The sequence below is a fragment of the Emiliania huxleyi genome (genome assembly GCF_000372725.1).
Source record: "Emiliania huxleyi CCMP1516 unplaced genomic scaffold EMIHUscaffold_709, whole genome shotgun sequence".
NCBI lineage: Eukaryota > Haptophyta > Isochrysidales > Noelaerhabdaceae > Emiliania > Emiliania huxleyi.
Genome location: NW_005196689.1, coordinates 4632 through 21114, shown reverse-complemented (window position 1 = coordinate 21114; position 16483 = coordinate 4632). Strand labels below are relative to the sequence as shown.

At 64.4% G+C, this 16483-nt stretch overlaps 5 protein-coding genes across 5 annotated transcripts; 1 reads left to right on the top strand and 4 right to left on the bottom strand.

Moving 5' to 3' along the window:
• Positions 1–2: 2 nt before the first annotated feature.
• Positions 3–1427, bottom strand: EMIHUDRAFT_459926 (hypothetical protein; the record flags this gene model as incomplete). The annotated part of the gene is made up of 4 exons (XM_005761496.1): positions 1382–1427; positions 785–1274; positions 453–683; positions 3–335 (listed from the first exon to the last, which is right to left on the bottom strand). Coding segments are annotated over exons 1-4 (1077 nt in total), but the record flags the coding sequence as incomplete, so codon positions are not given.
• Positions 1428–1992: 565 nt separating this feature from the next.
• On the bottom strand, positions 1993–3961 carry EMIHUDRAFT_248839 (hypothetical protein; the record flags this gene model as incomplete). Its single annotated transcript, XM_005761495.1, has 4 exons — positions 1993–2075; positions 2198–2546; positions 2678–2845; positions 2900–3961. The coding sequence occupies 4 exons, from the start codon at positions 3959–3961 to the stop codon at positions 1993–1995; spliced, it is 1662 nt and encodes a 553-aa protein (XP_005761552.1).
• A 4917-nt stretch (positions 3962–8878) lies between these two features.
• On the bottom strand, positions 8879–9815 carry EMIHUDRAFT_248835 (hypothetical protein; the record flags this gene model as incomplete). The annotated part of the gene is made up of 2 exons (XM_005761494.1): positions 8879–8888; positions 8947–9815. The coding sequence occupies 2 exons, from the start codon at positions 9813–9815 to the stop codon at positions 8879–8881; spliced, it is 879 nt and encodes a 292-aa protein (XP_005761551.1).
• A 1669-nt stretch (positions 9816–11484) lies between these two features.
• On the top strand, positions 11485–12267 carry EMIHUDRAFT_248834 (hypothetical protein; the record flags this gene model as incomplete). The annotated part of the gene is made up of 1 exon (XM_005761493.1): positions 11485–12267. The coding sequence occupies one exon, from the start codon at positions 11485–11487 to the stop codon at positions 12265–12267; it is 783 nt and encodes a 260-aa protein (XP_005761550.1).
• A 147-nt stretch (positions 12268–12414) lies between these two features.
• On the bottom strand, positions 12415–13897 carry EMIHUDRAFT_446292 (hypothetical protein). The gene is made up of 2 exons (XM_005761492.1): positions 13064–13897; positions 12415–12494 (listed from the first exon to the last, which is right to left on the bottom strand). The coding sequence occupies exon 1, from the start codon at positions 13820–13822 to the stop codon at positions 13226–13228; it is 597 nt and encodes a 198-aa protein (XP_005761549.1). The 5' UTR covers positions 13823–13897; the 3' UTR covers positions 12415–12494; positions 13064–13225.
• Between the last annotated feature and the right edge of the window lie 2586 nt (positions 13898–16483).

Here is a 16483-nt window from a genome sequence, read left to right as displayed (position 1 = left end):
GGGGCCTGCTGGCGGCGCGACTGCGCCGAGAGCTCCTTGTCGACGAGCATCGGCAGGCGGGAGAGGTCCAGGTCGGCGGCATTCTCCGCCGACTCGAGCAGCATCGTCACCTGCCGCTTGAGCAGCTTTGGCGGCGAGGAGGAGGAGGAGGCCTCCCCTTCCGGCTGCTTTGGTCGGCCGGGCCCGTGCTGCAGCAGCTGCCGCGTGAAGCGGTCGCGCAGCTTCTGCAGCTGCCGCCAGCGGGTGCACTGCGCGCAGCTCTTCTTCTTGCTGCCGGGCACGTTTGCGCCGATCTGGCACTCTGCCGCGTGCGCCTCCATCCGCTTGATCAGGCCCTGCGCCGGCCGAGAGGCGCGAGGGTGGGGCGGGCGGCGGCCGGGCGAGCACCTCGGCTATCTCCCGGCTCTCTCTCGGCTCTCTCTCGGCTATCCCGGCTATCCTCCACCTCGCGCCTGGAGAGCGGCGACCTCGGCGGTGTAGTCGGGCCTATCGGACGGGCCGTCCGACGGGCAGAGCAGCGCGTGGATCAGCGTCTTGACTCTCTCTGGGTCGGCGGGCGAGGGCATGTTCTTCTCGAGCCCGGCGAGCTTCTTCTCCTTCTTCTCCTTTGGCGGCTTCTTGGCGACCAGCTCGGGGTGGAGGTTGACGAGGTGCTGCGACTGGAAGTTGTTGGCGGAGAAGCACTGCGCCGCGCGAGGCAGGGCCGCCCGGTCGGGCTGCGGGGGAGGGGCGCGGCGGGCGGGGAGTGGAGAGGTGGTGGCGGGGAGTGGAGAGGTGCTGCTGCCTTGTTGCAGAGGTGGCAGTAGCGCTTGCCGGGCTTGGAGCGGCCGCCCTCGCCGCCGGGCTTGGCGGCCGAGTGGTAGATGTCGCCCGTGGCGGGGCAGACGAACCAGACCACCTTGCGCGTGAGGTGCACCCGCAGGAAGAAGTCGCGGCCGAGCTCCTCCATCAGGAAGGGCTGCTCCTCGGTGTTTGGGCCGTCGCAGAGCATCTCGAGCTCGGCGGACTTTGGCAGCTCCTTGCCGCGGTCGAAGACCTTCCACGACCCGACCTCCACCGTCCCTGGGTGGAGCGCGGTCGAGGCCGCCTCGGCGATCACCTCACCCGACCCCGCCCCGCGCGTGACCCGCCAGGCGGCGCCGTCGGAGGTGAGGTGGAGCTTGGGGTCGTCGCTGTGCGCATAGCGTGGGGACGACTTGACGTCGGAGTCCTGGCGCACCCACTCGCCATCGAGAAACGACAGCGGCGCGCCGCGACACAGCAGCCGGCCGTGCCTGCAGTTGGTCCAGCGAGAGCTCAGTAAGTAAGCAGGAGGGCCGCGTTAGGCGTAATGTGGTGCGAGAGGAGGCCGTTGCTGGGCACGAGGGGCGAGGGGGCTCACCGATGCACCGACGAGCCTGCCATCCCGCGGCCGTGTGGGAAATGCTCTCTCAGCGAGTAAATGGGCCGGCACGAGAAAAAGAAATCGCGACCCGAAAAAAGAATCTCGTACCAAGATCCTGCTCGTGCAGGTGGGGACCCTGTCCTTCTCCCACCCCTCGTTTGGCGTGCCCGTTTTATTTATTTATTTATCTCATACCAAAAATCATCTTCTTGAGCTGTATACCACCTGAGTTGGCAAGGTAAGGGGAATGATCAGAATGGCAAGGCTCGGAATGCGTTCTCAGAACGTTCAGAACACCGGCCGCTGGGCCCGCCTGAGGCGCTGAGACCCGGAGCCTCTCTCTCGGCACTAGCAGCAGACAGAGGGCGGTAAGCCGTCATTGCCCGGCGCTGCTTGCAGCGCTCTGGGTGGTAGTGGCGGCGCTCCAAGAGTGGTGCTCTTGGGAAGAGGTTCCTCCTTTCCGCTCCCCCCCCGCAAGGCGCGAGACACAGGCACAGGGACAGTGACGCGGCTCATCAGTCCTCCCTCAGCCCGACCTCGGACGGAAGACTAGGGATCCCTACAAAGGTCGCAGGAATGATCAGAACGGCATCCAGGCGGCACCGGCCCTACGACTCGGACCGTGCCACAGCCCATCCCCCCAAGCGCCAAGGCAGCCCACCGCCCACCGCCCGGCCCCAGCCGGTCCGACCTCTTCACACGGCGACGATTGCGCCGCCGGCCGCCGCTGCCAGGGCCGCCGCCTCCGTCGGCGCCAGAACAGGCTCGAACAGCAGCCACGACTCGTACTCTGCCGACGGCGAGCCGTCGTACATCGACGACTCGAGCGAGAGTCCGTCGCCGCGCCGTTGTCAACGTCGAACTTGGCGACGAAGTTGACGCGGTCACGCTCGATCGTGCGCCGGCCGTCGTTCACCTTGGCCGTAACCGTGCCCACGCACCAGCCGTAGTGCTCGAAGCGGACCATGATGCGCTGCTCGATGAGCGCGTCGCTGGCCGGGTTGGTCGGGTCGAGCTGCTCCTCCGTCGGCGAGGCCGCGACAACCTTGAACCCGTCCGGCACGAGCAGCGGCGCCTCCACCATGCCCAGCACGTCCCCCGCGTCCTCAAAGGTCACGAGTGGCTCCTCATGCTCCGCTTCGGGTATTTTTCGGCCGGCCACCTGGGTCGGTCCGAGGGTGTTCCAGGAATGATCAGAATGGCGAGGGCCAGAACGTGTTACATGTACTAGTCAGAACGGACCCCAGTTGCCGATCCTGCCAACTCAGTATACCACAAGACTCACAGAGTCACCCCATGTCGCCGTATGTCCTCGCTCCACCGCTCCAGCAGCGTCGCGGTGTCAGCGCGACCGTACGTGAGCCGCACCCGCCTCGCCGCGTCGCTGCCGTCGGCCGCGGTCGCGTCCAGGTCGAAGAGGGCGCCAGGCATCAGCATCAGGCCGGCGCGCGAGCGAAGCGCCTCGCAGTAGGCCTCGCTGCCGCCGCCGCCGCCGCCGCCGCCTTTGAGCCCAACGAACGCAAAGGTGCCCGCCGCAGGCTCGGACCACTCGAGAGCGGCGGGGTGCTTCGCGACCGTCGCGCGCGCCGCGGCTAGCCCCTCGGCGGCGATCGCGCGGCTTCGCTCGAGCAGCGCCGGCTGTGCGCGCAGTGCGACCGCGCCGAGCACCTCGGACGGGGCGGGCGGGCAGATGGTGGTGTAGTCCTTGAGCTGCGCGACGCGCTGAATCACGGCCGGCGAGCGGCTTGCGAGCCAGCCCAGCCGGAGGCCAGGCAGGCCAACGGTCTTGGAGAGGCCGCTCAGGCTGACCCCGATCGCCGACGCCTCGCAGGCCGCGGGGAGAGGCTCCCGCGAGCCGTGCTCGAGCCCGCGGTACATCTCGTCCACCAGCAGGTAGCAGCCGGCCGCCTCGCAGGCGGCCACGACCCGCGCAAACTCGGCCGCCGTCGGCAGCGCGCCAGTCGGGTTGTGCGGAAAGTTGCAGACGACCAGCTTGGTTCTGCCGGGCCGAATCAGCGCGGCGAGGTCGGCCGGGTCAAAGCGGTAGGGCGCACCCGGCGGCCCGGCCGAGGGTCGCCACGCGCTCACCTCGCAGCGCATCGAGCGGGCAACCTCACTGAGCGACTGGTAGAGCGGCACCGTCGCCACGACGTGGTCGTCTGCAGCCAGGAGCGCCCGTGAGGCGAGGTAGATGGCTTCTGCCGGCGCGCACACATTGACGTGCCTCTCGTCAATCGACTCTGTGGAGTACTTGGAGGCGATCTCACGCCGGAGCCACGGGCTGCCCTCGTTGTGCGAAGGGTAGCCGAGGGAGAGAGCTCGCCACCGCTCCGCCAGGTCGGCGTCTGCATGCAGCAGGAGCTCTGCGAGCGAGAGCGGCTCCGTCTCGGAGGAGGAGAGCGAGGCGGAGCCGTCCGTCCAGCCCGGGTAGCGCTCGACCTCGAAAGGCCGGAGCGCCAGCTCCGGGAGCGGCCGGGGAGTGAGCGAGGCGAGGCAGCGAGCACGAGAATTTGAGCAGTGAGCGAGGGCGAGCAGTCGTTGTGGAGCCGTGGAGCGCCGATGCGAGCGGCTGAGCATGCCGCGCCGGAGCCGTAGATCGATCAGATCTTGCACAGCGCGACGGTCGATATCAGCCTGTGGTCGACGCCCCCTCTCGAGGCTGTCGATGGGTCCAATTTCTTCTGATAACACGGCGGTGGAAATCCTGAGCCGCGTTGGGTGCAGGTTTGTAGGTGTGGTAGGCTGATGACCTGCAGTCTCACCCCAACCCCAAGAGAGAGGGTGGAAGTACATGTCCCTCGAAACGGCGATTTTCTTGAGTGGGACAATGGATGGGTCAAGAGAGACTCTTCTTGATTGTTTGTGTTTATGGGTCAATGGGGGAGAGATTTTAGAAAAAAACCAGGTGTGTATTCTTTTTGCTTGCGGCGGCCAGCATGCTGAAATTCTGGGAAAACCTGACCGGCCCGTATCCGCTTTCTCTATTCGTGCGCGCCAGTGCGCAGTGGTCCCGTGCCTACTCGCTTAGTGTGGGTAAACCATAAAAGTAGGTTTGAATTCGTCCACGTAAGGCTTGGTGAGTGGTTGGGGTGGCCTCAGGCATCCCCAAGGGAGCCTCTGCGGTGCCACATAAGCAGCTTAGTGATTGTCGAGACTTTAAAGTATTCGTCGGCCGACTGCACGCTAAAGGCTACACGCTCGCACACCACTTGCAGAGTGGCTCTCCCGGGCGCTCAGCCCACGGCGGAGGCACGCCAGGCCCCGGGCAGCCGGCCGTCACTCGCCTAAGCGCCTAAGCGGCCTAAGCGGGGGGGTGCTTAGGGTGCTTAGGCGCTTAGGCGGCCCTTGCGAGCGTGGCGGCGTGGTGGTATCGTAATACAAGTGACTCCGATGACACACATGATGCTCTTGCTAGTGTCATTGCTCAGAGAGCAGCCTCACCGCGTCGAAAGTCTACCACTGGCCCTGGTCGCACACCGCCGCTGAGCTGTGATGATGCCCACAGCACCAGCAGCAAAGGCGGGCGGGCCGACCCCGCGGCCATCGCCGCCGCTGCCGCCTCCTCCGCCGCCGGCGCCGCCCCCTCTGCCGTCGCCGTCACCTTGGGCTGCATCACCCGCGCCGCCGCCGCGCACCGGCTCGTGCTCATTCAAAGGCGCCTCGAGTTGCAGGCCAGCGGCGCTGACGTTGTCGTGGTCGGGCTGCCCAACGTCGGCGCGAGAGGGAGGGGGCAACGCCGTTATGAAGAGCGCGAGAGCGAGCGCCGACGGCCCAGATTCTGAGCAGCAGCCCGCCTGGTCATGGGCCACTTGCCTACGTGCGTCCGGCTTCCACTATAGGACGAACGTCGAAGTTTGCTCTCCGACGCCGTGCCGAGCGAAACCTTTTCCTTCGAAGCCCGGCGACGTAGCCGGGCGAGCGGAATAGGGCAGCCCTAGAGAGCACCTTGAGGCCATTCAATAGAGCCCGTACTATAGTCGAGAGTCGATCGCCGGCCCGCGCAGTGCTGCTCTGACCGCTCCGCCGGGCCGCCTCCGGGCCGCCGCGGCGGAGACGTGCACATAGGCAAGTTGGTATTTTCATATATGAACTTCAAAATAGTATTGGCTAGTCTAATTCTACTCATCACAACTCGCCAGGAACACCCACACACTATAGGGTCATTGTGTAGCCCTGCTTAGAAGGAAAAGGTTTTCTGCAAGGTCCGTATGCCTTACCGTGTAGTCGGCCATCGTTGTAACAAAAGCCGTTGTTCTTTGCTGCGGAAGAAACGCGAACAAGACACGACGGTACTATGGTCACCAGTAAACCATAATTCGACTTTGAGGGATCATATCTCAAAAATCCGGGAGATAGCATAGCCTTATTGTTGCATATTATGCCACATAAGGTCAAACTCGACCCCACAAGCATCAAGAACCCGATGCTCCGGCTCGACTGTGCCGGCACACTGCCTCCTCGCGCCAGCTGCTCGCAGGCCGTCGCGGCCCGTGGTGCACCAGAGAGAGAGGTCGACACGTTGCCCCCGCCGGCGAGTCCGCGCGGCTCAGGCCGGCCAGAAGGTGTGTGGTGGCGGCACCGTGGCAGGATTGCGGAGAAGAGCTCGCCGAACGCGAGCAGCAGATGGCCAAAGTGTGCCAGCACGAGAGCCTCGCGAGCGGGCGCAGAAGGAGCTCGCCGTGACACGATGCCGGGCGGTGGTGGTGCTCTGGCGGCTGTGCACAGTGGGCAGGGCCAGGCTGCAGCAGGGCAGCACGATGGTAGTGCCCTGCTGCAGCCTGGTCTGACATGCACAGGGCGAACAGAGGCGGTACTATCGTCCGGCGCTCGTCACCGAATCTGGGCCAACTTCGACCGCCGCCACAGCTCGCCACGAGCACGCAGCGACAAAATGTTGACTGTACGGAAGTTGAGGCTGGTCGAGAGGAAAAGGCTGCCGTGCAAGCCGGCAGCAGGCCGGCTCGGCGTGGACTGTCGGCGGCGACTTTGATGGGCTTCTCTGTTCATAGTACCGTATACGGTACTATGGTTTACCCACATTAAGCGAGTAGTGTCGTCTGCTGCACTTGGGGTGGGACGACGGGGGTAGACCGTGCTGTTGCTGTGAACAGCTGGGGCACGCGCCTTATCTGGCCCGGCCCCTTGGGGACTTGCGGCTCGAATGCGACCTCTAACCGCGGGTCGCAGACCGTGCTCTCGGTGTCCGATGACATGGCGCCTCTTCACGATCAGCACGCCAGTCGGTTCACACCTCTCTTCTGTTCACTTCACGGAGTGACAGGGGTTCGTTACCCAGTTTAAGAAAGGCTTCAAGAAAACACACACACAGAAAAACACCCTCATTTACAAACGACCGGAGCCAGCGCGCTTGTGGCTTCCACTCACAAGCACGCTTTTCCACGTCTCCGTCCCCGCTCTACCTAAGGCTTGCCGCTCGAACCAATGGCGGTGGGGACGGAGGTGTCGCCTCCGTCCCCGCCGTGGAGGCAGCGCCTCTCTCCCCGCTCGACCTATAGCGGTCGGCGGACTCGAGTTCGAGTGGGGACGGCGGCTCATATTGCTAAATATAAAATTCCCCCACCCGGGTGGGGGAACATAAAAATACCTCAGGGTGCTGTGCGGGTGTGAATGCAAGAGCGCTGCGCTGAGAACGAGCAGCTCACCCCCTCAGTGGCTAGCTGGTGTACGCGGCGCGTTCCTGCTGTACATCCTAGCCGCTGCACATGCTTGGCTCGTTCCTGGCCATCTTCATGCATGCATCTGCTGGTACGGTGACGCAACCTCCGTCTGCTCACCACCTCAATCACGTGGGTGGGCGTCGGCGAGTGGTCACCCGGCGCTACGACACGACGAATGCGCGCAGAGGGTGAAAGACAGCCGCTGTCAGTGGCTTCGTGAAAAGGTCGGCCACTTGTCCCTGCGTTCGGATGTGGGTGAGCCTAACGCGCTTCGTATCCTTCACTTGCTCGCGCAGGAAGGCGATCTGAGTCGCCACATGTCGCATGCGTTTCGAGGAGGTGTTGCCCTCGCTAAGGAGCACGGCCGCCCTATTGTCGCAGAAGAGCGGCATTGTGCATCCGAGGTCCGACTTATTGCCCTTGTAGTCGGGTAGGTCCTCGGCCATGAACTTGATGGTGTCCGAGACCGCGATGGCCGCTTGTGTGGCCTTGGTCGCAATGGCATACTCGCCTTCGGACGATGAGGTGGGCGTGGACTTAAGGCGTCCAGCGTGTGCAGAGACAGGCCCATTGCACACAAAAATCACGTATCCCGCCTGAGGCTTTTCCCCGCCATGAGAGGTGTCCGAGAAGATGATCGGCACGAACCTGTCGTAGTCGAAGCTGGCTAAGTCGGCATGCTCTACGATGTGATCGGCGAGGTTGCCATCCGCCTCGCGGCGATAGGTGATCGTCTTGTCCCTGGTCTTGTCCAGGTAAGCGAGGACGCCAAGGGCAACGTTGAAATGGCGCTCCCCGCCCCCCTTTAGGAACTTTGAGAGCATCGAGTAGGCGTAGCCAATGTCTGGCCGGGAGATGTTGGCCAACCACCCTATCTTGCCAACAATTTCGGCGTATCGTGGGTGCATCATCTCACCCTCTTCGAGGTGGGTGAGATTGGTGATGTCGTCGTTGCACGGTACGGCGCGCTTACTGGGGCGGGGGTCGTCGCCCAGGAACTCCTTGACGGTATCTTGAATGAAGAGCTTTTGGTGAAAGCTAACGGTGCCTTGCTCTAGGTCCTGCTCGACGGCAGAACCGAACACCCAGGTGAGTGGGCCATTGTCGCGCAATGTGAATCGCTCTTGGAGCATGCTCACAAACGCATCGCGAAAGTCTTGGTTGGAGCAGGCGATCACGATGTCGTCAACGTACACGACGAAGAGCAGGGTGTTGCCGCCTTTGGAGTACCGCCACAGGCACGGGTCAACGACGCACTGGATGGCGTTGATGGAGAGTAGGAACGATCGGAGCGTCTCTTCCCAGAGTGCTCCGCTCTGCTTCAGACCGTAGATGGCCTTGACCAATCGTAGTCCACGCTCGGGACGCCCCCTCTTGCGCGTGTGATCACCAGTGTATTTGAAGGTGTAGTCGAATCCGTCACCCTCAAAGTGCCATCCGGCAGGAAAGCGCATGTAAATCTGGACGCCCCCTTCGATGTAGCCGTTGAGGTAAGCCGTCTTGATGTCAAGACTCGTAAGGGCGAGGTCGTTGCCTGCGGCTATCGCCATAAGTAGCCGCAGCGTCTCGTATCGAACCGTGTTGCTGAACGTGTTGAAGTAATGTTCGCCCAGCCGCTGCATGAAGCCTCGAGCGCAGACGCGCGTCTTCCAGCGGTCTGGGCGGCCGTTCTCATCACGTTTGACATCTCGCACAACTGTTGGGTCGATGACATGGACGCCGGCGGGGATGTCCTCTACGGAGAACGTCTTATTTTGTTGGAGTGCCGTTAGCTCCTCAGTGTATGACGGCATCCATTTCTCTTTGTCGGGGCCCGTTAGGGCAGACTTGCAGCTTGGGGGGATGCCGACCGTGTATGTGATGTCGGGGTCATCGCCTCGTAACATCTTCTGCTTGGTGATGAACTGCTCGATCGCTTCCTCGTCACCGTCTTCGAGAGCCTCACTGAGCTCCTCGAAGTCTGTCCTGTGCATGCGCATTGTATGCGTCATGTTCGCAGTCACGAGCTGCGCGCCGTCCACCCCCTCAGCCGAGGCTTGGGGTGTAGGCTGCTGGCTGTCATGGCGCCCAGCGACGCTCGCCCAAGTCACGTCAGTACCTTTGGGCCCTCCGGGCACAGCGGTCACCCTGGGCGGTGGAACCGGAGTTGCCCAGGTGACATCGTCCCCGGAGGCGGGGCCACCCCCTGGAACAGCTGTCACCCAGGTTGGTGGAAGTGTCGGGTTAGACGACGGGCTGTTGACGGGGCCACCCTTGATGGCGTTGTTGCGAGCGCGCTTGGATATCTTCTTGAGCTGCTTGCTTTTGCCGCCGACTAGCACCCCCTCTGTGGGAAGGCCCCGCGAGGGTGCAGTGGTGCTCCCAGCGTCGGCTCCATCAGCGCTCGCGTCGATTATCGATTGCGCTGTGCCAAAGACAGCGTCGTCGGCGTTCGGGATGGTCGTGTCGTACGCCGTCCAGTATGTTTCTGGGTACATCCTCTCGGCGACGCGTATTTGCACGCTTCTACCCGTCTTGGGCGAGGTGACATCGAGCACGTCACCCGGTTTAGCTTTGGCAGGGACTCGGAAGAGTATCACGTCCTTTGCCTGGGGGCGTTCACTCCCCGCGACGATCGGAGGCGCTAGTGATGGCCCGCTGTCGACGCGTCCCTTGGGCGTGAACGACTCGTCTACCCGGATGTTCCGGGTGATCTTGTACTTGCCTTTTGTTAAGTCGTTGGGCGATTCGCTGTCGGGGATGTAAATGACCATTCCACGCGAGTATCGCGCTGGCCCGATGCACCATCCCTCTGTTGCGATTGACTCGAGCTTGGCACGTCCTTGGATAGGCTCGTTGAGTACCCAGGCCCGGCATCCAAACACACGCAGGTAGCGCACGTTTGGCTTGCGCCCTTTTAGACGTTCATAAGGGGTGGTCCAGGCCACATCGCTTGGGTCGGGGCTCGCGCCTTTAATTTTGGATCCGGCTCGGATCGTGCGTCGAGGCGTGATGTTGAGTCGTAGCGCTGCTTGCGTGAGCGCCATCGCCCAGTGGCAGGTAGGGAGTCCGCACTCAAGCAGCATCGCCCTCGCCACCGAACAGAGCCGCCACATCGCCTGTTCGGCGATGGCGTTTTGGTTCGGCGAGTAGGGAGAGCTGGTGGTGTGTTTAATCTCATTCGTGGTGAGGTATTCGGCCAGCGACTTGCTCATGAACTCCCCTCCATTATCAGTGTGTAGTTGGCGACGCTGGCTGATGAAGTACTCCGACATGTCTTGCTCGAATCGGGCGTACTGGGCTTCGAGTTCACCCTTTTCTCGCATCGGATATACCATGATGTAGCGCGAGAAGTCGTCGACAAAAACAGCGAGGTACCGATACCCCCCATCTAGACTCGCGGGGAGCGGTCCGAGTAGGTCCGAGTGGACAAGCTCGCCGGGGGCGCGCGACTTCTCAAAACGGGGCGCCTTCTTTGTCTCGGGCGCCCTTCGCATTCGGGATTGTATGCATATGCTACACGAATCCCGATGGCGCTTGGCTTGTTGCGGGGTGAGCTTAAATTCACACCCCGTCGTGACATGTGGCAACATCATCATGGTCGACGCGGGCATATGCCCGTAGCGTCGATGCCACAGGTCGGCTGCATAGGGTAGCGTTGTAGGCGCAGTGGATAGCATTGGCATGACCGGCTGTGACACCGGTACGGATCGTGGGTCGCGCACTGGTCGGATCTTGACCTTCGAGATGTCTCTCGACGTGTCCAGGGTGACTCTTGCATTGTCTATGTGCAGCGTGTCGACTGGCACACCCCCTTGATTGGTTGTGGATATCGTCGATCCGAAGAGCCTCCTGTCCCGGAAGAGGGAGAGGATGTTGGCGTTGAAGTCCGGCACGTAGTAGCCGAGGCGACGGACGCACACCCAGTCGCCTTCTTCCCCCTCTCCTTAAAATCCCTGTGTGGTGGCGGCGTGCCGTCCTCCCATCCCTCCCTTGGGTTCTTCGTTTTCTTTCTTTTACACATATGGAGTTACGCAGAAAGGCGAGAGAAGCAGCGAGAGCAAGAGACGAAGCGGCGTCTCAGAACGAGGCCGAGGAGAGCGATGAGTCAGGCAGGGGAAGAGACAGCAGGAGAGAGAACGACGAGAGTGGGAAGAACGCGAGGTGGCATGAAGGTCGCTGCGAGAATTGGTGAGAAACTGCGGAGAGAGATAGGAAGTGGTAGACGCCCGAGGGTGGGCGACGGCTAACACCACACTTCTCCCCTAAAAACCCTGTGTGGTGGCGGCGTACCGTCCTCCCATTTGGGTTCGCGTTCTTTCTTTCTTTCTTTACACACTGCGGCTCCCGTGGTGTACCTGTGTTAGTGCCAGTGCGCGCCAGTCCCGTGCCCAGTGTTGTGCGAGGGAGTTTGCTTGTAAAATTCTTTCTTTACACAAATATATGTCAGCTCTAGCCCTCGCCGCTCCCCTCGTCGTCCTGCACCCGAGGTCCGCATCCGCGCGGGCCTCGTGCCTCGCGATGGGCGCCTTTCCGGACGTGGCAGACGACCACTACGACGATGACGCCGCGGAGATCAAAGCGGCGATCCGTGCCGCCCTCTCCTCAGGCGACAGGACGGCAGTCGGCAGGCTGGTGGGGCAGCTGGAGAAGTGCAACCCGACCGAGCGGCCAGCCACGTCACCCCTGCTCGACGGCTGCTGGGAGACGCTCTACGCGAGCGACACGGCCGACTGGACGCGAGGCGCCGGGCGGGTCCGACACCTCATCGAGAGCTATTGCCCCGGACCCAACGCGTACGCCTCGGTCTTGCAGGCCGGGCCGCGCGGCAACCGCTGGGACGACGTGAGGGACGGGCGCGGTGCGTACGTGCAGCGAGCGCGCCACCGGTTCGGCTCGAGCGAGGTGCGGGCGACCTTCACTTGGCTCGGCGGCGAGGCGTGGGACATCGAGTACGTGAGCCGGGCGCGGCTGCTCCTCGGCATCCCCTTCTGGCGGAGGCGCATACGCGGGCAGGGCTCCCTCGACCTCGACCACGCCGTGCGGCCCACCTTCGTGGACGGCGGGCTGTGCGTCCTGCGCGTGCCCGCCATCTCCGCGGCCGGGACGCTGCTGCGGCAGGAGCGCTTCTACCTGCTGCAGCGGATCCGGCACCGGCTCTGGCAGGACGGCTCCTTCGTCGGCCTGTCGGACGCGCCGCTGATGGGCTTCGACTTGGACCCTTGAGGCGGGAAGAGAGGGGGAGGGAGGACAGAGAGATTGTACATGAACACTATTCACTTGCAGAGTCCAGAGAGAGATTACATGAACACTTGAGGCTACCCGTGTCGCACCTCTGCATGTGACCCCGCAAGGCTACCCCTGTCGCGCCTCTGCATGTGACCCGCAGGCCGCAGACGTGTGAAAACAAAAATACAAAAAGAGCTCTGGATGTGTGCATGAGCATGTGTGTGACTGTGAGCGCGCGGCCGCACACTCTGCTCGGTAGACGGTACCCCCCCTGCACAACTAAGCTCATCCCTGCTGCTAGGGGGGGGGGGTCTGACCCCCCCAGCAGCAGAGCGTGCTGCTCCCGACCCACCCAGCAGCAGAGCGCTGCTACTGGGGGGGGGGGGTCCCGACCCCCCCCCAGCAGCAGAGAGCGAGCGCACTGGACGCCCAGCTCTCCCGCCTCTTCGCCGCCGCCCCCCCCTCTCCGCCCTCGGCTCGTGTTTAAGCGGTACTCGTACGCTCGAGGCGGTTGTGTTCACCGCGCCTTCGAGCCCAATACACTGATTTTGATGCCGACTATAAATTCTCGCCACTGGAACGCATGCTACTTACTGCTGTCTGTACAGAGATGCCAGCACCCCCCACAGGCAGAGCGCTCCTGCTGGGGGGGGGGTCCCGACCCCCCCAGCAGCAGAGCGCTGCTGCTGGGGGGGGGGGTCCGACCCCCCCAGCAGCAGAGCGTGCTGCTGGGGGGGGGGTCGGCCATGAGCTTAGTTGTGCAGGGGGGGTACCGAGCAGAGTGCGGCCGCTCTGTGCGGAGATGTGCGCGGCTGCTAACTGCACTCCAACCGGTGCTCCAAGAGCGAGCTTTCCCACCCGGCGCCCGGCTGTGAGACCCTTGCCGTCCTGCACCCCCGCGCTGGTCCAGGTGCAGGTGGCGTCCACCACGCCCCACCGCCCCCTCCTCTCTGTCTCACCACAGCCCGAGGGCAGCCAGCACCGTCTTTGGGAAGCAGATGAAGAAGTGCTGGTCGAGGTGGCGGTCGAGGAGAGCCATCTTTCTCTTCCAGGCGCCCTGCCGCGAGAAGAGGCAGGTCGTCATCACGACGCCACCGCCCGCCCTCGCCCCGGAGCGGTCGCCCTGCGTGCCCAGGTCGGGCAGGTAGGGCGAAAGGACGGTATTCGCGTAGTCCCGAATGGCGATCTGGACCATCTGGTTCACTCCCGCCTGCAGGATCACCTCGAGGAGACATATGTGCCACGGCGTCGACTCGATGTACGCCGGGAACGGCAGCTCCGCCAGCGGGCTGAGCGAGATGGCCATCGCCGCGTAGATCATTGTGTACATCCCACCCTCGATGAGATCCAAGAGGTAGGTGCGGGCCCTCTTTAAGACCTGTGTCCGCCGCTGCCGCTCGAGGCCGAACCGTCCCGCCCAAGTCCCGCCGCGACCGAGGCCGGTCGGCATCGCCAGCACGAACGCCAAGGTCACGACCGCAAAAGCAACGTACTCGGGCGTGTCGGGCTGAGCTGTCGACGAGGATCCGTCCACGGGTGTCTTGAACATCATGAGCACGAAGGTAAACGCTCCAGGCAGCCGTCGGCGGCGGCAGCGCCGGCTGTCTGATATCGCAGCGCTCCTCGCCGGTTCGGTGTGCGGTATTTTCTTCTCAATAACAAGGCTGTGAACGCAAAGGTTCTCGAGGTTCTCGAGGTTTTAGGTATATTGTTGGCAAATCAAGACACAGAGCTCACACAGAATCACAGCGGGAGGAAAGCGGCGAGTCGCAATTCCTGGGGTCCTTGTGGCGGGCCACCCTGTCCAGAGAGGCATGGATGCCAATCTGGGGTCTCTCGACCGAGTCTGATTTCGCCTCGCGAGGTGGATATCCTTTGGCCGCGTTGGGTAGCGAGGATTGGTGTAACCCGAGCCACGGAGGCGTGTTTTCTGGCGGCCGACCGTCAGTGCACGGAGTTGCCACTTCTCCGACTGCCCCGGCTAGTTCCCGAGGTCGTCGGGTGTGACCCCTTCGTCCCCCGAGACCTAGCGCGGGTGGGTTGGAGGGGGCTCGCCCCGTTCCTCCCCATCGGGCCGCGTGAGCGGCCTCGCCTCGCAGATTCGTTTTCGCGCCTGGAGTGCGGGCGCAGGAGGCCCTAATACGGTGGGAGGGGTAGGGGTGCCGCTGTAGGGGTGTGGAGGGGTCGGGAGGGCGGGAGTGTGGACCGTGACCTAAAGCCCTCCACCGATAGAGGTGTCAGGCGGCAGGGCCCAGGAGGGGTGGGGGCTTGGAGGGCTGGCCAAAAGCGAGGCGTGGGAGGGGTCCAGTGGGCTAGAGAGGGCTGGAGGGGTCGGAGGGGGCTAGAGGGGCCGGAGGGGCTGTGCGGATGGAGGGGTCTGGAGGGCTCGGGGGGCTTGGAGGGCTCGGAGGGTGTCGTCCGGCAAGAGGGTCCCTAGCGCGAGGGGTGGGGCTCGGGAGGGGTGGAGAGCTCGCGGAGGGCTCGGAGGGCAGAGAGGCACGAGGGTGGCGCTGGAGGGCTCGGGAGGGCTCGGGAGGGCTCATGAGGGATGGAGTGCCCGGAGGGCTCGGAGGGGCGAGCCACCGAGCCGGGCTCGGGGGGCTCGGAGGGGTCGGAGGGGTCGGAGGGGTCGGAGGGGTCGGAGGGCTCGGGGGGCTCGGAGGACTCGCGGGCTGCGGAGGTGTGGGGGGAGGGGTCGGAGGGGTCGGAGGGGTCGGAGGGGTCGGAGGGGTCGGAGGGGTCGGAGGGGTCGGAGGGGTCGGAGGGCTCGGGGGGCTCGGGGGGCTCGGAGGGGTGTGGGGGGGTCGGAGGGGTGTGGAGGGGTCGGAGGGGTCGGAGGGGTCGGAGGGGTCGGAGGGGTCGGAGGGGTCGGAGGGGTCGGAGGGGTCGGAGGGGTCGGAGGGGTCGGAGGGGTCGGAGGGGTGTGGAGGGGTGTGGAGGGCTCGGAGGGCTCGGTTAAAGATACCCTGCAGGCATACGGAAGTGGCGTTTCCGTGGTCTGTGCGCGGACGGCCCGGGGATCGCCTCTGCGGCGCTATTTTAACCTGCCCCGACAGAGTCTCTCGATACGGCGCGCGGCGGCGCCGCACCCAGCAAGCTGGGGCCGCTCCTTACGGACTCGTCGCTGCGCTCCTCAAGGCAAACACGAAGCGCGTTTGGTCGAAATACCTGGGGTTTCTCCGCTAAAACGGAAGCGCCACACAGCCTCCAGACACACACACTCATATGGAGCTCCTCGCTCGCCCGCCTGGCGGCGGCAGCGGCCATGGCGACGCTGACGGCGGCGGCACTCGTGGCGGTGACACTCGTGGCCGCGGCGGCGCCTGGGCAGCAGAGAGAGCTGTCGCTGCAGTGCTGGCGGCAGCTGGCGGCGGCGGCTGGGGGCGGCGGCTGGCGGCGACATTGCTGGCGGCAGCCATGCGGGGGCGGCGCTGCTGTGGCGGCGAGGCGGCGGCGTTGCAGCGCCCTGCCGCAGCAGGCCCGCCCGGATAGCACTGGCAGTCTGCCGGCGCGGCCGGCGCATTCGAATGCGCCCGCCGCGCCGGCAGACTGTTGGATGGCCACAGTCGCGAACGTGGGTGAAGTCGTGCGGCGCAGAGACCAGCTCATTCGCCGTCGCCGGTCCCTCGATCACGGGCGCCGTCGCCGTTGACCCGCGTCCATGGGCGGGCAGCAGGCCTGCAGCCCTCCAGCCCTCTAAACCCCTCCGACCCCTCTAACCCTCTCGTGGCGGGCACTCTCGGAAGCGCCGCGCCATTCTTTTTTTGCGAACCCTCCCGGAGGCCCTTCCGACCCCTCTCGAGCCCTCCCGCCACGAAGATCCTCTCTTTGTCCGACCGTCCCTCCGAGCCCACCCGGCGCCCGAGCCCTCTTGCCTACCACCCGAGCTCGGGGGGGCGCGAGCCCTCCTGGACCCCACCACCCCTCCCGCCTCGCCCAGCCCTCCTGACCCCTCTCCCCGGTGGACCGCTCCACCCTCCCAGCGCGCTAGCCCTATGGGACCCTGTGGAGCCCTCCCGACGCCGATCCGACGGGGACCCCTCCAGCCCTGTGGGCTGGCGAGCCCTCCGGTCGGAGGGGTGGAAGTGGGAGGGCTCGAGGACGGACCCCTCTCGCTCCGGGAGGGTGGAGGGGTGGAGGGTGGAGGGGTGGAGGGGTGGTTGAGCCCTCTAGCTCTATCGATATAGCCCTACCCCTCCCGCCGTTTTAGGGC